This window comes from Mchenga conophoros, linkage group LG7 (genome assembly GCF_057382185.1).
Source record: "Mchenga conophoros isolate Kocher_MC1m ecotype Shallow Benthic linkage group LG7, M_conophoros_male_GT1.1, whole genome shotgun sequence".
NCBI lineage: Eukaryota > Metazoa > Chordata > Actinopteri > Cichliformes > Cichlidae > Mchenga > Mchenga conophoros.
In genome coordinates this window covers 17,125,461-17,141,706 of record NC_140532.1, presented here as the reverse complement: position 1 = coordinate 17,141,706, position 16,246 = coordinate 17,125,461, and the positions used below count along the sequence as shown (strand labels likewise).

The 16,246-nt window shown below is 40.3% G+C and overlaps 1 protein-coding gene across 3 annotated transcripts in view; it reads left to right on the top strand.

Annotated features, from left to right (window-relative positions):
* Positions 1-272: 272 nt before the first annotated feature.
* The window catches only part of LOC146569930 (CUGBP Elav-like family member 2), a 30,677-nt gene continuing 14,703 nt past the window's right edge, over positions 273-16,246 (top strand). For 2 of the 3 annotated variants that reach the window (XM_085282615.1, XM_085282613.1), the window contains exons 1-2: positions 273-595; positions 15,064-15,260. In XM_085282615.1, coding sequence (XP_085138741.1) covers positions 483-595; positions 15,064-15,260 — 310 coding nt within the window. In that variant the 5' untranslated portion in view covers positions 273-482. Of the gene's footprint in view, positions 596-2,575; positions 3,184-15,063; positions 15,261-16,246 lie in introns of those variants that run through there. The other variant, XM_085282616.1, reaches the window with a different exon arrangement.

Below are 16,246 nucleotides of genomic sequence, written 5' to 3'. Positions count from 1 at the left end.
GTTGGCCTTGTTTAGGCTTTTATTTAGAGCAGTTCACTGACTGAACTACATGGCAAAATCCAAAAAAATAAGGGGAAAAAACATGCTACAAAATCAGGACTGGAACAGAATGAAATTCTGTGTCAACTGTGTTGATGTTTCATCTAATTTCCTCTAGTGTGACAATGGGAATAAATCATTCATGTCCAATTTTCTGAAGTTTCCCTAATATGGGTGTCAATTAGTCGAAGAGTGCTGTGGACACAGCTTTACAGCCTGCAAACTGCGCTGCCGCAGGCAGCACAATGCATTAGCGCACGATGAGCTGTCAGAGAGGATTATTTCAGCCACCACAGCCAGCGAAGGGGGTGGGCACCGCTCTGCTGCACTAAACCAAGGAGAAAGAGTGGGCGGGAGACACAGAAAGGGAGAGAGACACACCGAGGAAAGAGGGAAAGAGAAGAAAGTGTCCGTTACACCGGGTGGATTTTTCCAGAGCACCGATGTTGGAACACTCTTCTGAGCTGGCCCTGGTGCAGAGTCTGTATGCCAACAGCATGCGCTGTCCCCCCTCTGCGGCCGGGATCTCAGTCAGGAATGAGGACCTGCCTATGAGGTACGTTGGGTTGGCCCCTCATTCAAATTTGGGCTAGCTTTTGTGGAGCAGCCCGTATTTGGACTGCCTCTTTGTCTGGGCTGGATATTGTCATAGGATGTATTGTTTCCAGCTGAGTCGTTCTCCCATGCTGTGAGAGTGTGCCTGTGGGCAGGGTAGTGTTCCTCTGGTGCGCCTATATGGTTTTCTTTTTAAACAGGAATCTAGAAGCCATGTTTAAATCGAACGCATTTTATAGTTTATGTCTCCTCAACTTCCCAAGAAAGATGTATCACTAAAATTGAATAAAAATGTACCTCCCTTCTTTATTTTTTCAAACTTCCTCAAGGAATTGTAGATTTGCATGAAATATAAATGTTTAAAAAAAAGGTGGAGGTGTCAGTGATGTAGGTGTTTGTCTTCGAACTGCACGGCCCACTGAAGAAGAGCAGTACGAGTGACTGGATGTCTGCTGAAAGCTGCCCAGGCCTCACTGTGCTGAGCCAGTCAAACACAACTGAAGATATCAATTATCTTTAAATGCAAGAAAAGGAAACATTTACATGTGCATTTGCATACATTCAGTGGAACTTTACACTGATAAGGCAGCGCTATATTTATTTAGTACATCCTGAAACAGTTGATTTCCTCTGCAAAGGAAAGATAAGATGAAGTTCACTCTCTCCATTTTGAGAGCACTTCAGCTGGTCGGCCATTCGACAAATGATTTCATGAAAGGCAGAGCTAAGAATAAGTGCACTTTCAAGTTAAAGGCGTCCTGCTTAAAAACACACGATGTGGCCTCTTTTTTGTTTTTAGTTGAAGCTGGCCTATTTTTACACCTTGTACTTTTTTTTTTTTTATCACGAAAAGGTGCACATTTAAATGCTGGGTGAGTGGGCTCTTCAGCTCCCACTGCATGAGGGAGAAAACATTTGATGTAAACAACAAAAGGATGGCACATGTGGAGGATTATGATAGGATTAGAGTAGTAATCATCTGAGATTAAGAAAGACAGTCTAGTATTAGAAGGTGCCAGCAACTAGACATGACACTAGGCATGTAAAATCCAATCTATTAAACATCTTTTTAGAAAAAACAAATAGTACATACCAACACAGCTGAAATGTGTTGGATGCTGCAGATGCCTCCGTCTTAATGAAACCCGAATCTTCAGAGAGGTTTAGCGTACCTTTTGATATCAGCCCCTTAAGCTAAAGGTGATGCATGTTGCACAGTGGGCTCGTCCGCACTTATGGAAAAAGAGTTTGCATTATCACATTATGCACACAAGCCTCTTTCAGGCACTGTTTAATAGAGCAGACCCGACACTGGTGCCAGGTTGCCTTGAAATTGCTATGGATACAGGGATTAAGTAGGATTTCATAAATAGGATGTTTCTTAATGCTCACTATGAAGAATATTTTAGGACTGTGCAGCTGCTGAAGCAGTAATGAGTGGTTTGATAATTAGGCTAGCCCCCCAACTCGTCTCTCAAACAGCACTTGACAACAGTCCACCCCCCCCCCCGGCCCGTTTACCTTTCCCTCCACGTGTAGAGGCCTCACCTTGTAAGTCCGGCACAACAAAGGAAGATAGGCTCCCCCTCCCCCCTCTCCCCACCTTCTAGGAGATAACAGTCCAGCACAAAGGGGGAATATGACCTATGACCCTGAAGGGAAGAATGGATGAAGGCAGACAAGAACAGCTACATTTTTACCCATCTAACTTTTTGACTGGGAATTGATTTATGGACCGATCTGCAGTGCAAGGCAATAAACAACCTGGAAATAATCTTATTTATTTAAGTAATCCAATAAAAACAAAAGGCCCGGTTGCCTAATTTAGAGTGCTGGGAAGATATGGAAACAGGAGTGGCATTAGTGTGATTGATAGTAATAGCCTGGATACTATATTTAAACATTTTAAATCGCTCACCAATTGTGATTATTAGATCACTGATTCATTCTCAGATAGAGTCATTTCACAATAAGGCTCGACATGATCTGATTAATACGTTTTTTTGTTTTTTGTAAAAGGGTTGCAGAATGTGGGTCATTATTGGAATGCAATGGCGATGCTAGAGCAGATAAAAGATCGTAAACTAGAAAACAGGTTAGTAAACTCTCCATAGGGCACCACGTGTGGTCTCTAAAGGGACATTGCAGTCATTTAGATAGGGGTATTTAGATTGTTGAGCAACACGCAGCGTGTCTTTCGGACTTTTGTTGACGAGGCCACGCCTCTGCTTTGCTGCAGCTCGGTGTGCAGTGTTGACGGCGGCTCGCCTGAATTTATTTCGCTCGGAGACAGCGAGAGAGAGAGAGAAACAAGAAGGAAGGAATAAGGCGGATACCGGTGCCCTCGCGCTCTCTCTATATATCTCCCTCCCTCCCTCTCTGCAGTTTTAAAGAAGACGCCCCCTCCCAGCACCTGCTCTGCTTCGTCTTCTCGCCGTCTCACAGGAGTTGAGTGGACGTCGCTTTTCGTTGTTTAGACGCTGTGTGTGTTGTTCTTTTTTTTTTTTTTTTTTGGAGCATGACTTCGGCGTACAACCTGGATTTCCTCCCTCTCACCGAAAGTCGGTTAATGACTTCGAGCGACACAATGTAAGTAAATCAGCTAAAGACATGTGCCGAGTTCTCGCCTCGCCTCTTCAACATCGTAAACACAGACTGGCATTTTTATTTATTTTTTAAGCAGGCGAGGCGAACAAAACAGTTGAGGGCTAGTTGAGTTAGCTAACGCTAGCTAAACGAGCAAACTGGGATGCTAACGTTGCTAATCACGCAAGCGGTGAGGATACGCTCACCTGGAGTTTAAGTTGCTAGCTTAACTTGGGTAATACAGGCATGTGACCACAATAAATTGTAGTTAAGTAAAGTGTGGCCCTGCTGCTAATCTCTTATCTCGTCACTTTGAGTGGAAACGCAGTTTGCTAACAGCGGTACCCGACGCTTGGGCGCGCTACAATAGTCAAGTGACATGTGCTTCCGGAGATCACACGTTCAGTATCAGTCCAGAAAAAGAAACCACGTAGCTTTAAAAAAATATGCAAATAAATAAACATGATGCCCATTTTGTGCCCTTTACGTTGCATTAATGGCACAGACATATTTTTTGGTTGTTTGTTTTTGCTCTGACTTCGGGTTACTTCGTTACAGCTGATCAAATTCTCATTTGAAGTGCGGTCGATCGAAACAAACGGTGGATGTTTAGACGATCAATTGTCGGGCTTTGAAAACAAGCGCTTTTAGCAGACGAAGTGTGAGAAGTTGCTTTAAAGTTCCATAACACTATATGTCGTTGCCAAGCCGTTACTAATGTGACTTCAGTTTCTAAAGTCCAGCAGCGTGCGTGAGCCTGTTTGCAGGCAGGATACGGCACACTTACTCCCGGTCCCTCCCTGTGTCTCTTGCTAGCAGCCGAGCCTGCTAACATGGTTAGCTGCAGCTCACATGCATTTGTACCCCCCTCCTCCCGTCCATGTTGGTTATAGAGTGCTGACTTAACGATAGAAAACACGTGGTTTGCTACATTATTGAGCCATTAATGGAAATCTTGTGACGGGGCATGTAAACAAGTGGGAGGAAAGGTATTTATAAAGTACAGAGGTCCATATATAACTCCCCACCCCGAAGGTAGTATCGACACAAAGTCAGCTAATCCTGTTTGACAAAAACATTTCCAAAATCACCGCCTGCTTTACGACACTGTTTAACATTTAAATGTTTGCAATTCCAGCAATGCTCTCTGTAGTTTGCAACAAAATGGCTGTTATTGCATGGTCTCACAAATGAGGAAACTCAACAGCTGAACAAGGATTCTTTAAATGTTTTAATCACGTTATCCTTTGCTTGTTGTGCTTTTTGTTTTTTGCTCTAGAGTAAACTATAAATTAAAAAGATTAAACAAGAAAATATTTTTGCTTCTAGTCTAAAATGTTGCACTATTTCTAAATGATTTGCTGATTGGGTTGTAAAACGCTTCATATTAAGTGGCCTTTTAAGCTTTTAGAAACTTTTTAAACGTGCCAGTAAACTGCAAATATTTACATTTGTGGCTTTGTGTGTTATATAAACTAAACTGATATACTGAGGATCAATGGCCATTTATGTGACAGTGATCGTTGTAGTTCCACCTTTTTGATATCCTGTTTTCTTGTGTAAAATAATGTGTGAATATTGTAAGGGGTTTTCCCCCACTAAATAAATTTCCCTCCATCCATTCTGGGCTTGTGCCAAAGGAAAATGACCAGGGATATGATAAGAAATAACCAGTTCAGCCTTTTTTTTTTTTTTCTTTTTTTTTTTTCTTCTTCTTTTTGTTTGTCTTTTGTGACTATGTTGACTGCATCTTGACTGATTTTTGTCTAATTGTTGACAGCGAGAATGGCTTTCGGGGCTTAAGCATGATCCTTTGGCAGCCGACACTGCCATAGTGCTATGTCAGTTAGCTAAGTGTCACAGTGATCCCTTTTTGTTGCGGTCAGGGAGTTGTTGATCTGTGTGAAGTCTCGGATCTTGGCGCTGAGTTGGATGGCTGCTCGGGCCAATTGTTCACTCTCCTTGCTGTCAGGGTGCTGGTGGATGAATGCCCTTGTAGCCAGATGTTAAAGGCCAAAAGAAGGACCACTCTGATCTGGATTGTTACTTTTCCTTTTTTTTTTTCTTTTTTTTTTTTGCTACTGCTGCTGTTGCTGCTTGCCTTAGCATGACAGTAACTGCAAGCCTGTCTGTCCTGGAGCCACAAAACACTCAGTGAGATCCTCTATCTCCACTGTGGGGTGGTGTGATCGAAGGTTGAGCAAATTCTTCTGCAAGCTTTGCAAACAAAAGACGTTGAGGCACAGAGTGAGTTGCATAAGACCACAGTCACCCACTATGTCCATGACTCTATCAGTAGTTGGCTCTGAAGTGATTAACAAAGAGGTAAGAGGTCTGTTTAAGCAGAAAACTATGGGATTAGTTAGAGTAATGGATTAGATTAAAGGCATTTGAGAATTACAACCCTCATTTGGTACAACCCTCATCTTTTGCATAGCATTGAGTATCTGTGCTTTAGATAAATTATAAGCTAATGATTGATCTATCAGTGATCACAGTGCAAGTTTGAATTTTGTGCATAATTGGAAGCCTTGTTTTAAAGTATTGTTTCTTCAATGTGCAGTATTTTCTGCAAACTCTCCATTGGAGCCTGTAGGGGTGAAACTGAGACTGAAACGGAAACACGTCTGCAATATTGTACAACGATAGTGCTATTAATATTAGTTAAACCATACTAGTGAAAGCTGTGATATTTTTTTTTTTTTTTTTTTTTTTTTTTTTTTCCAAGATCATTTCCACAATTACTGAAGTGGAAATGTTTACATTAATGGCGTGTGTGGGTTTGTTTTTGTTTTTTAGTTCATGAGAACACACAAAAAAGCCGTATTCACCCATCCCCAAACCAAGGTATGGGCCACAATGGTACAGTAGTTGCTCCAGTTATTGTTGCAGTGAAAAAAAAGAAAAAGTAAAGCATTGAAAAATAATGGATTTATCTGATCAGCTTTTAGTGTGGAACTATTTTTGGTGGAAAATATCGCAATTATTGCAATAACACTAAGTGCAATAATCTTTTCTGGCATCGTTGTATTTTTACTCAGTTGTATATAGCATTTGTATTCTATTTTTATCTTATTGTATATTTTATTCTACTGTATATAGTATTTTATTCTATTCTGTACAGTTGTGTGTGTACTGTATTTATTCTTATTGTATTCTAATTTTTGCTTCATAACTTTTGCACTGTCCACTTCCTGCTGTGACAAAACAAATTTCCCACGTGTGGGACTAATAAAGGTTATCTTATCTTATCACACTGACTAAATTTCTTAAAACCAAAAGGAGGACTTATTAAAGTGTGGGACAAAAAGACGTCTGGCTAGTTTGTACATAAATAAGCTAAAGCTGAGTTAAGCAGACTAGCATTTCTGGTACCAAGGCAAATATCTGTTATTTCAGACATGTTCCGACATCTCGGGACAGCCCTGACAAACGCTGGCACCTTTCTCCCAAGCTTTAGCAGTATTTTAATTTAAAAAATGAGCAGTTGTACTCGGACTGTCAGTGACCTGATCTAACCACTGAAATTGATGTGACTATATTCTGTAACTAATCTGACATGTGTGCTTTTGATGTACACACATTTCAGTTATGGGCTTTTGGTAACTGTTTATCAGATAGCTAGAAATAACAGGAAGATAGTCTTGTCCCAGCAAAGGTAACAATGCCTTATCTATATGTGGAACGGTTGAGCTTACATGCTCCTCCTCAGAGGCCCATTTTGAACAAGGAAGAACCCTGAACGGGTAATTCCCCATCCCACGTAAGCAGGAACATCAGTAGTAGCAGTGCATTTGTGTTCGACCTTCTATGCTCTATTTTGATGATGATGATAATTTAAAAAAAAAAAAGAACAGGTTGGATAATTAAAACGAGTTTTATCTCAATCAAAGCTGTTCTGTTTTCTGTTACAGGTTAGTGTAATGAATGTCAGAGTAAGTCACCACATTCAGGCAAACTGATTGTGCTTGATTGCTGCATTTAGTTGGCTGTTGGTCTCTTCACTTGAGACTAATTGCTGATGCTCTGTCTGACACTAACTGAGGAGAGTTTGTAGTTGCTCGTTTTGACTGTTCATGCAAGCTTTACTTTAGCATCGCCATCTATAACCGCTGGGGACTCTTGGTGTGATTATGTAGCTAATGGGGCGGGCCTTGTCATCAGATGCTGGCCGTCTGTTAACACGCAGCCCACTCAGAGGCTGATTGAACACGTCCGTCTTCATCAGGGCAAATGCAACAATGAAATTAGGCCATTTTGAGATGAATTGGAGTTAATGCCAGGAGGAAAAAAAAGATTTCAATAATTTTCTCATCAGAACCACAGTGTGCTGATTAGGTCAGCCACTTGGTATGGAAATCAAATGACACACAGTTCTCCTGTTTCTGCCTTGAAGTTGTAAAACAATTTTTTGTTTGTTTGGGACCAAAAACAAGGAGTTGTATTGATTTTTGATAACAACAGTTATTCTGTAAATCCTGTTGTCTGTGGCCAGTCTTTTAAGTTGCATCTTCAAGCTGTCAGGAGTTTTTATTTTTTTCCCCCAGGCTCATTATACTTTATTGAAGCTATCAAAGAATATTCTGCATTTTTTTTTTCTTTTTTTTTTTTTCTAGTGTTAGGGAAAATAAATGGAGTTAAGTGAGAGAGAGAGAGACTTTGTTCTACTTGACAGCTGTCAGAGATATTACTGAGGCATTAGAGGCATTCTGTGTCTCATTGAATCAGCTTATAAGGCCACTGGTTTCCTAAAAGGAAAAAACGGCTCACGATTTTTTTTTTTCTTTAAGGGTATTACTAGCAAACAGCTGTTTCAGTCGACTGATTTCTCTCTTTTCTTTGAAGCAGCATGTTCTTTGTGTGAACCTTGACTTTATTTTATCCCCAATAAAGTATTAAAGTGACATGCTGCTGATTACCAGGTGATGAAATGAGTTTGGTCTGTCATTTAAACGGGAAGAGACTCATGGCAATTTGTAACATGTCTTTAGTAAGACTTGATCAATATTTTTATTAAAGCAACATTGTGATAGTTTGACATTGAATGTACCACGTTAGTGATTTTCTAGTAATGATAAAATGCTAGCTGGTATTTATTTTTAATGATTGATAATAGCAGGTAGTGAGATTGGTTTCCATCAGCAATGGTGGGGGGGAAAAAACTCTACATCATGTGACATTTGGTGTTGCTGTGACCCTCCTGAGGGTTTCGGAATGAGTAATGTCCACAACCACGAGTATAACCAGGCAAATTGGCTGGCCTTCTATTATGGGCACAGGAAAAGGTGTCGCTGGCATACTTGCGCGGTCAGAGCTCACCAACAGGACAGACACATGGTCTAGATAAATCACCTGTTTTTATGGGTGGCGCAGCAGTGGGCATGCAACTGCCGTGGCTCTGGATGGCTCGTCAGCTGCTGCAGGGTGTCTTGGAGCGCGACGAGCTGCCACAACGCAGGGCTGTTTGTGGAAGCTCAGCAAAAGACTTCATCACTGCCGTCTGGGAATACTCTGGCAGGTGGTGCTGGGAGCGGAGCTGGGCGGTACTGACAGAATCAATTGCAGTATTTATTTTAACCGGTACACTTGGAGTAAAGTATCGACATTTTGTGTAGGTCTAATAGTTTAATACAATGTTTAAGTGTCTGACATAACTAGCTTATTATAGTTACAGCCAAAAACCGAAACCATGTCTGAAAAGGCATCAAAATAGAAACTTGACTCTGAGAAGAAAAATAAAACTTTGTACTTGGTAAATTAAATAAAATGAATATATACAGTGAAGGACTTTGAATTTAGTCTTGTCCCAGTTTGATTAAATTTTTCCACACAACATACCTGAGGTGGTCCACCTGCTGAGGCTTGGGATCACTACATGACAAAGTCAACAACACCCACAACGTTGTCTTATATTGCATGTTTTGAACTTGATAAATTTTAGTGAAATTCAGCTCAGCCTCTGCTTGTCTCAACAAACACACAGATAACAGCAAAGATGATGGCGTCATAGGTGCAATTTACACTTGAGCTGCAACCTTGAGACGGCAAACAAAGATTGTTTCCCGTTTTCACAATCTAAAGCTGTGCAACACAATCAGAAGTGGGAAAAAATGTTGGTTTTTTTTTTCCCCTTCTATCAACAACCAACTTGTTTTAAAACTGTGTGGCAACAGTGCATGTTAAACAAGTTGTTTAATTTGCCAAAATCTTCAAAACTGTCAAAAGCTTTGCAGCAGGCTGACAGCTGCACCACCCAAATTGCAGTAGCTTTGAAAAAACTTGAGTTTTGGCAATTCACACAAATCAAAATGTACAATGAGCCTGAGAAACTTTTGATCTAGGGGTGGTCAGTGTTCAGGTTGACACTTTGTAATCTAAAGCAGGCTGGATGATGTGATCAATAAGTGGGAAAACACAGCTGCTTATGTAGATATGCTGTAGATAATGGTGTTTGCTGTAGATTTTGTCATCATAAGGTGAGCGCGTGGCTCTTGCTCTTTGTACGTGGCATTGCATCAACTTTGCGTTTACCCTTCATCCATATTTCTTGTGGACTTAAAGGAGTATAACCGGAATAACCACTCATCTGTGTCTGCACCTGTCTCTGTCCACAACATGGTTAAAGAGCAGCTTAAGATAGATGAGCTTCTTCTGGGTGCTCTGACAAATTCAGAGCTATTTACCATTTGTAAGTTGTAAAATGGCACATCCTTGTAAAATCTACATTTAAAAACGTTTTTATTTTTGACGCTGTAGCTGCCCAATGAATCAAATTTTAACTCCAGTTACTGTTTTGTTTGGCTTTCAGTCAGTATTAAAACAAGGTAATTGGGATTAAAATGCCTATTGTCACATTCGGTTTAACAAGTATGGTCTTGTTTGGTCTTCAAGTGCCCCACTTTTTGCTGCTCCCAGGGCCCAAATTGTCTGAATGACTATTTAAATGGAAAAAATTATGCTATTTTTTTTCTGATAGCATAATTGTGTTAAATAATCATGATTTTAATTTTTGCCATAATCAAGCAACCTTAATTAGCATGGTATAAACAATGTTGCTGTGCCTGTCATACCGATAGCAGTAATTAAAGTTACAAAGTCTGTCTGAATGTCTTGATTTTTCTGGTGTTGCTCCGACTACAGTAAAGTTGATGAAATTTGAATATGTATTTGTTTTTAAAAAAAACATTTAGGAAAAAAATGCCAACAGTGGTATGTCTTTACTTAATGCCCCAGTTCTTCTGACCTTATTGGACCCACGGTGAATGGATATCAGCTACATGTTTATTTGGGTTTTATACCAACAGGTTTTTGTTTTGCAAAACAGCTCTGCAGCATATGACATCACTTTAAACTGGTTTATACGTGCAAATGTAAATACTTAGTTCGCAGCAGTCACCTTTGTAATATTCATAGGTGACTGTACAGTTGTCAGCTCGGTTATGCTGTATGATGCAACATCATCTTGAAGCAGACAGTTTCATAATAGATTTTGTTTACTTGAATTTTACTTCCTTGAATAATGTCCTAATGTGTATACTAAAAATGCAGCAGAATCATGCCTGAAGAATGTATTCTCACAGTCGCATAGCAGAAGAGCTATGCACAGCTGCAGTGGCTTTGAGAGTTTAATGAATGTAAAGGAGACGGTGTCATATGCAGCCTTCATGTTTTTGAATTCTGACACAGATCCAGTATTTTCAAGTGAGGTTTTCTCTGTGCTGTGAGATCTGAGCAAAGTGCCTATGGCAAAATGGCGTCGGAATGCCACTGGCAGAAATGGACAAATGGTGTCACACACCAGTACTGTGGCCTTAGCAGACGTAGCCTTCGACGTGTTCCAGTGCGTCTGTATGACTTGGTCCATTGTGCCGCAGAGGAACGGTGAATAGTGTTCTCCGGCATGGGGGAACAATATGTGATTGTTCCCCTGCTGTGGCAAAGAAGCTGTAGGTTACTCTCTGTACCATCGCCAAAGCGCCTGAGGAGGAGATGCACTGCAAAATCTCGGCCTGCTAACCACCGATTCTTGGAAGTTTAGAGCTTTGCGGTGCTGTTTTTGAGTAGCTGTTACATGCTAGTGGGAGGGGCCACTATCCCCTCTTTTGGAGAAGAGGTTTTTGTTTCACAGTAGTTCCTTTTGTTTTTTGTTTTTTTTGTTTTTTTTTTTTTTTTTGTTTGTTTTTTTTGTTTGTTTTTTCCCTCTGGGAAAATTGTTTGTCATCATTCAAATGTATTGAAAGCCTTCAGAGGGAAGGGGCAAGGGCTAATTTGGAGGTGTGGAGTTGGATTTCGGGAGGAACACGAGCAGAAGTGTGATTTGTTAGCATGTCATTTAAGTCCCTCAAGGAGTTTGGTGTTTCTGCTGAACGGCTGGGTTCATTTTGCAAGAGATGGATGACTCGTGTTCAGAGGTTTGTGTGCAAAATAGTTATTTTAAATGTGCAAACATTCATATACTTTTTTGTGAGATTAGTACCACGGTGTTGTCCGTGTTGTCCCCCCCCCCCCCCCTTTGTTTGAAATATTACATATCTGTAGTGTGCGTTGGAAGTCTTAACCTGTTGCAAGTTATTTCTTTTCCTGTGAAGGGCTGTTACTTCACCCTCATTCATAATTTCCAGCGCCTCTACCCCTGTCAGGAACAGTTTGTGTGTTTGATTCTGTGTGAGAGTGAGACAAAGATGCTGTAGTCACAGGTACACTGGTGGGTATTGATTCTCTGTCCCCAAAGCTTTCCCCAGAGGAAGCTGGCAATAATTTGTAAATGATATATTGTTTCAGCTTGCACTTGAGTAAACGTGTGTTTAAACGGTCACACTGCAAAATCATTTGACTTTTTGGTAGGAATTCTGAAAATGCAATACACACTTTTTTTTTAAATTTTTTTTTATTTATAATACTAAAAACACAGTGTAACCTATTTATTAAATCTTGGTTTTGTCTCAGTATGTTTAGGTGAATGTTAAAAAAATAAAAGAGATGGTGTAACTTTTTTCTTCTTTTAAAAAAGAAAAAAAAAACTATAAACAGATATACATACATGGTGTATATGCACCATCTAACAGTTGGCGCCAAGAATATCCTGTCACGTGCTTCTAAATTAAATGACCTTAGTGACTTTCTAAACTTCAGCCTCTAGAAGAAAGCAGCATTATGGCTGTTTAAATCTGCCTGAACTACTGGCACTATTGTGACATTGCCTTTTTGCTGGAAGAATAACTCATTGAAGCTGATCATTTGCTCAGGCCCTTTCTGTGCCACTCTAAAATTTGCATTAGATATTTATTGTAGGGATGGGAATTGATAAGAATTTAGCAATTCCACTATCGATATCACTAATTAGATTCCTTATCGATTGTCATCAGGTTCTCTTTGGCTTAGTTTTGAGAGTGAAAACCGTTGCTTAAGCAGCAATAAAGAAATTACATTCATGCAACTTAGGCTACGTTCACACTGCAGGTCTTAATGCTCAATTCCGATTTTTTGATCAAATCCGATTTTTTTTTGTCTCCTCGTTCACACTACAAATAAAATGCGACAGCAAACGCGCTCTAGTGTGAACGCTCAAAGCGGCCCGCATGCGCAAAAGAAGATGTCACACACAACGCGCTCTGTTTAGACCAAGAACAAACAGTATTGTTTGACTGATGGCCGTTAATATAAAGACTTCGGACTTTACGTTTCCCAATTTTTGCTTTAAGTTATTTTGTTATTTACATAATAATGTAAATAACCTAATAATGATCCTTATTGCTGTTTAAGAGAGGAGCGGTGCTTCAAAGGATAGCTGCAGATTTCTGTCAGAATCTGCAGATTATACAGTACAAATAAAATGTTTACGTTGTCTTCCCAACAGTTTCACTGACATCTACACTGGATGGCTAGGAAGCGTTCGCGATATCTTCTCGGGCGCTGATAATTGGCTTCAGTCTTGTGTCGGTGACGTAAAAGGCGGATTTAATGCGACATGACCGTTCAAACAGCAGTCGCTTTCTAAAACATCGGATATGTATCGGATTCAGTACCACATACGAAAGTGACCCAGATCGGATTTGAAAATATCGGATTTGCGCCGTTCACACTGTCATAGCATGATCGGATATGGGTCGCATAGGGTCAAAAAAATCGGATTTGATGCGCTTTCGCCTGCAGTGTGAACGTAGCCTTGATTACATGATGTGGGTCAAATGTTCAAAGAGGTATTTCCTCTTTGTAATCAGTGTTGGAGTCTTTACTCAAAAACGTCATTGTTACACATATTACACAGAACACTTTTCTTAAAAGTAATGCAGTACATTACTTAATTACTCCCGAGAGTAATTTGTTATACAACTGATTACATTACTTTCATGTTACTCAGTGCATTTCAGCTATTTTAATGTTTCATAATCACCATTTAACAATACAAACCTGAGGCTACAACCCCAAACACCAATACAAATCTGTAATGAGGGCACATCTCTAAGATTTTTCTCTTAATAGAATACAAAGTGATTCTGCTTTAGAAACGTGAACGGGTAGAAAGGGAGGCTGCTCATGTGCTTGTTGCCTGTTGAAGCTAAGGGTCTGGCAGCTGGGGTAGGTATTCACTCGGCTTTCACTATGGGTTCTTGGCTAGCTTAGCAATAGCATGCTGTTTTGGCAGATGCTTGCAAAGAACCAAAGTTGTGTTAGCAGTATTATGCAGTTATTTCAGTCCTGCATACATTTGTCCACCATTTCTTGTCCTTTCGTGCAATTTAAAAAAAAAAAAAAAAAAAAAAAAAAAAAGGTGCATATCCATCCTCTAGACCAGTGGTTCCCAACCTTTTTTGCTGCCCCCCCTCCCCCCCCCCTTGTTTTACACGAAAAATGTTCGTGGGTTTTGGTTTTTTTTTTTTTTTTTTTTTTCCCCTGTGTAATAATATTCAACATTGCTATCAATACATTTCTCAAATGCCTCTCTGTGCAAAATGGGTTCAAAAACATAAACAACTGTGGGATACTGTTAGTCTGTGATTTGAACTGGGGGAACAAATCGTGGCAGGATCAGCCTGATATTATTTGGATCCCACTAACTTTACTGTATAAAGAGCTCACATCTCCAAAATGTCAGGAGTAGTTAGTCTTTACAAGAAGTGTTTGTGAACTAAAAATCAAGAATGTGGGATACTGTTTGTCCGTGATTTGAAGAGCCCAGCGCGTGCTCCCGACGCAAGGGAAACTAATTCTGTCACAGAGACCTACCTTGGCACTTGTGTAGGTGAAGCCAAAGGGAAGATGTGCTTCATCACATTTTCTAGCATTTGGCTTGGAAGTAAGTTGGTTTGGAAACATATTTGGCGATGCTTCATCTCCAGCTTTCCATTTGTGTGGGAGCCCTGTCAAAAACCTGTCAATGATGCTAGCAGTGTCCAAGGGTTCATTTTAGTTTTTTCTTACTGCCCCCCCCCCCCCCCCCCCAGGGGGCGGGCCCCACACTTTGGGAACCTCTGCTCTAGACAGTGTCACTATTGCTTGCAAACAGAAATCAGCTGGTTGTAGTGAGTGTGAGAGCAGATAAGGGGGATCCATGGGAAGAACACACAATTCCAAGAAATGGGACTACTAGGAACCGGTTTTCTGCAAGAACCTGTTCTTAATTCCCATCCCCATTTATCATTATGTGACTCATTCCTTTAAGCTAAGCATGAAAATGAAATGAAATTGTTAGCTGCCAAACCGGACAGTACTTAGATGTGAGTGCAAGTAGTTCTAAACCAGATAATGGTAATTGTTCCTTTACTTTTCGTGACCTACTGAAGCAGTATGGTTATGATATTAAATTTGTTTAACCTCTGGCATACACATTACAAAAATTGTTTTTCATTTCTTTCTCTCTTTTCTCTTTCTTTTTCTTCTTAGCAACGGCAGCAGCAGCAAGATGAACGGGTCGCTGGAGCACTTGGACCAGCCAGACCCTGACTCCATCAAGATGTTTGTTGGACAGATCCCCCGCTCCTGGTCAGAAACAGAACTTAAAGAGCTATTTGAGCCCTTTGGAGCCGTGCACCAGATAAACATTCTTCGTGATCGCACTCAGAATCCTCCTCAGAGCAAAGGTACAGTCTGGGTGAAAGGTTCACTTTCAGGAATAATTTGTTCTACTACCTTGCAGGCAAAATTTCTCCTTAGTGATTTAGATTTCAATATAAACGATCTGGCATATAATAATTTTATTTTAATTGAAAACATTGGATTATGTATCCATCCAGATTATCTTAAAAACCTGTTTTGTTTGTTTTGCCATATGTGAGGAGTGCACCAGTTGCTAGTGGGGAAAACTAGTATAGCATCTAGCATGCTAACAGCAGTCTGCAGGTATTTGAGGCGTGCATTGCAATCTGTTTAAATGAAGTGACACAACTGAAAAGCTCAGATGATACTTTCAGTTTCTCTATTGTTCACTTTCACTCTATATACCATCTCTAATAAGAGATGGACACTAATTAGGTGTGAAACTTTCTGGAAAACCTTCATTGCTCATAGATAAAAACAACTTGGTCTCTTAGTTGGTGCAAACCCCCTTCTCTCCTCATCTGCTTTCAGATTTTAGCACTTAGGCAATGCACTGCCTGTCTGCACATGCAGTGCAGCTGTGTTTGTGTTAGATCACCTCATATGCAAGCAGTCTTTTGTTTCAGGGTTAAATAATATCTTTTTTTAAATATTCATATATTCTAAATTTCCTCTTTGTACAATGCAGCTTTAGAAGCAGCATTGTACAAAGGGAGTGTTACTTGACTGCAATTTTCCATTAAGACATCCATCGATGCGCTCACCTTAGAAATGGTGCTCGAGTTGAGCGATTCAGTTTAGGCTGCAATTAGAGGAGACGGTGAAGTGGAAGCCTGCTGTCTGCAGAGAGCTGCAAAGTGCCACTGGAAGTGCTCAGTCTCCCGTAACTAACTGCAGGTGAATAAAGTAACGACAGTTTCCTTGATGTAACTGTCCTGGTCACCCAAATCTCAGTTCCCTTGATGGTTGGATGATTCGCTGTAGCTAAAGGCGCTAAACCACTCTTGGCTTTTAATGTGGTGGGAATATA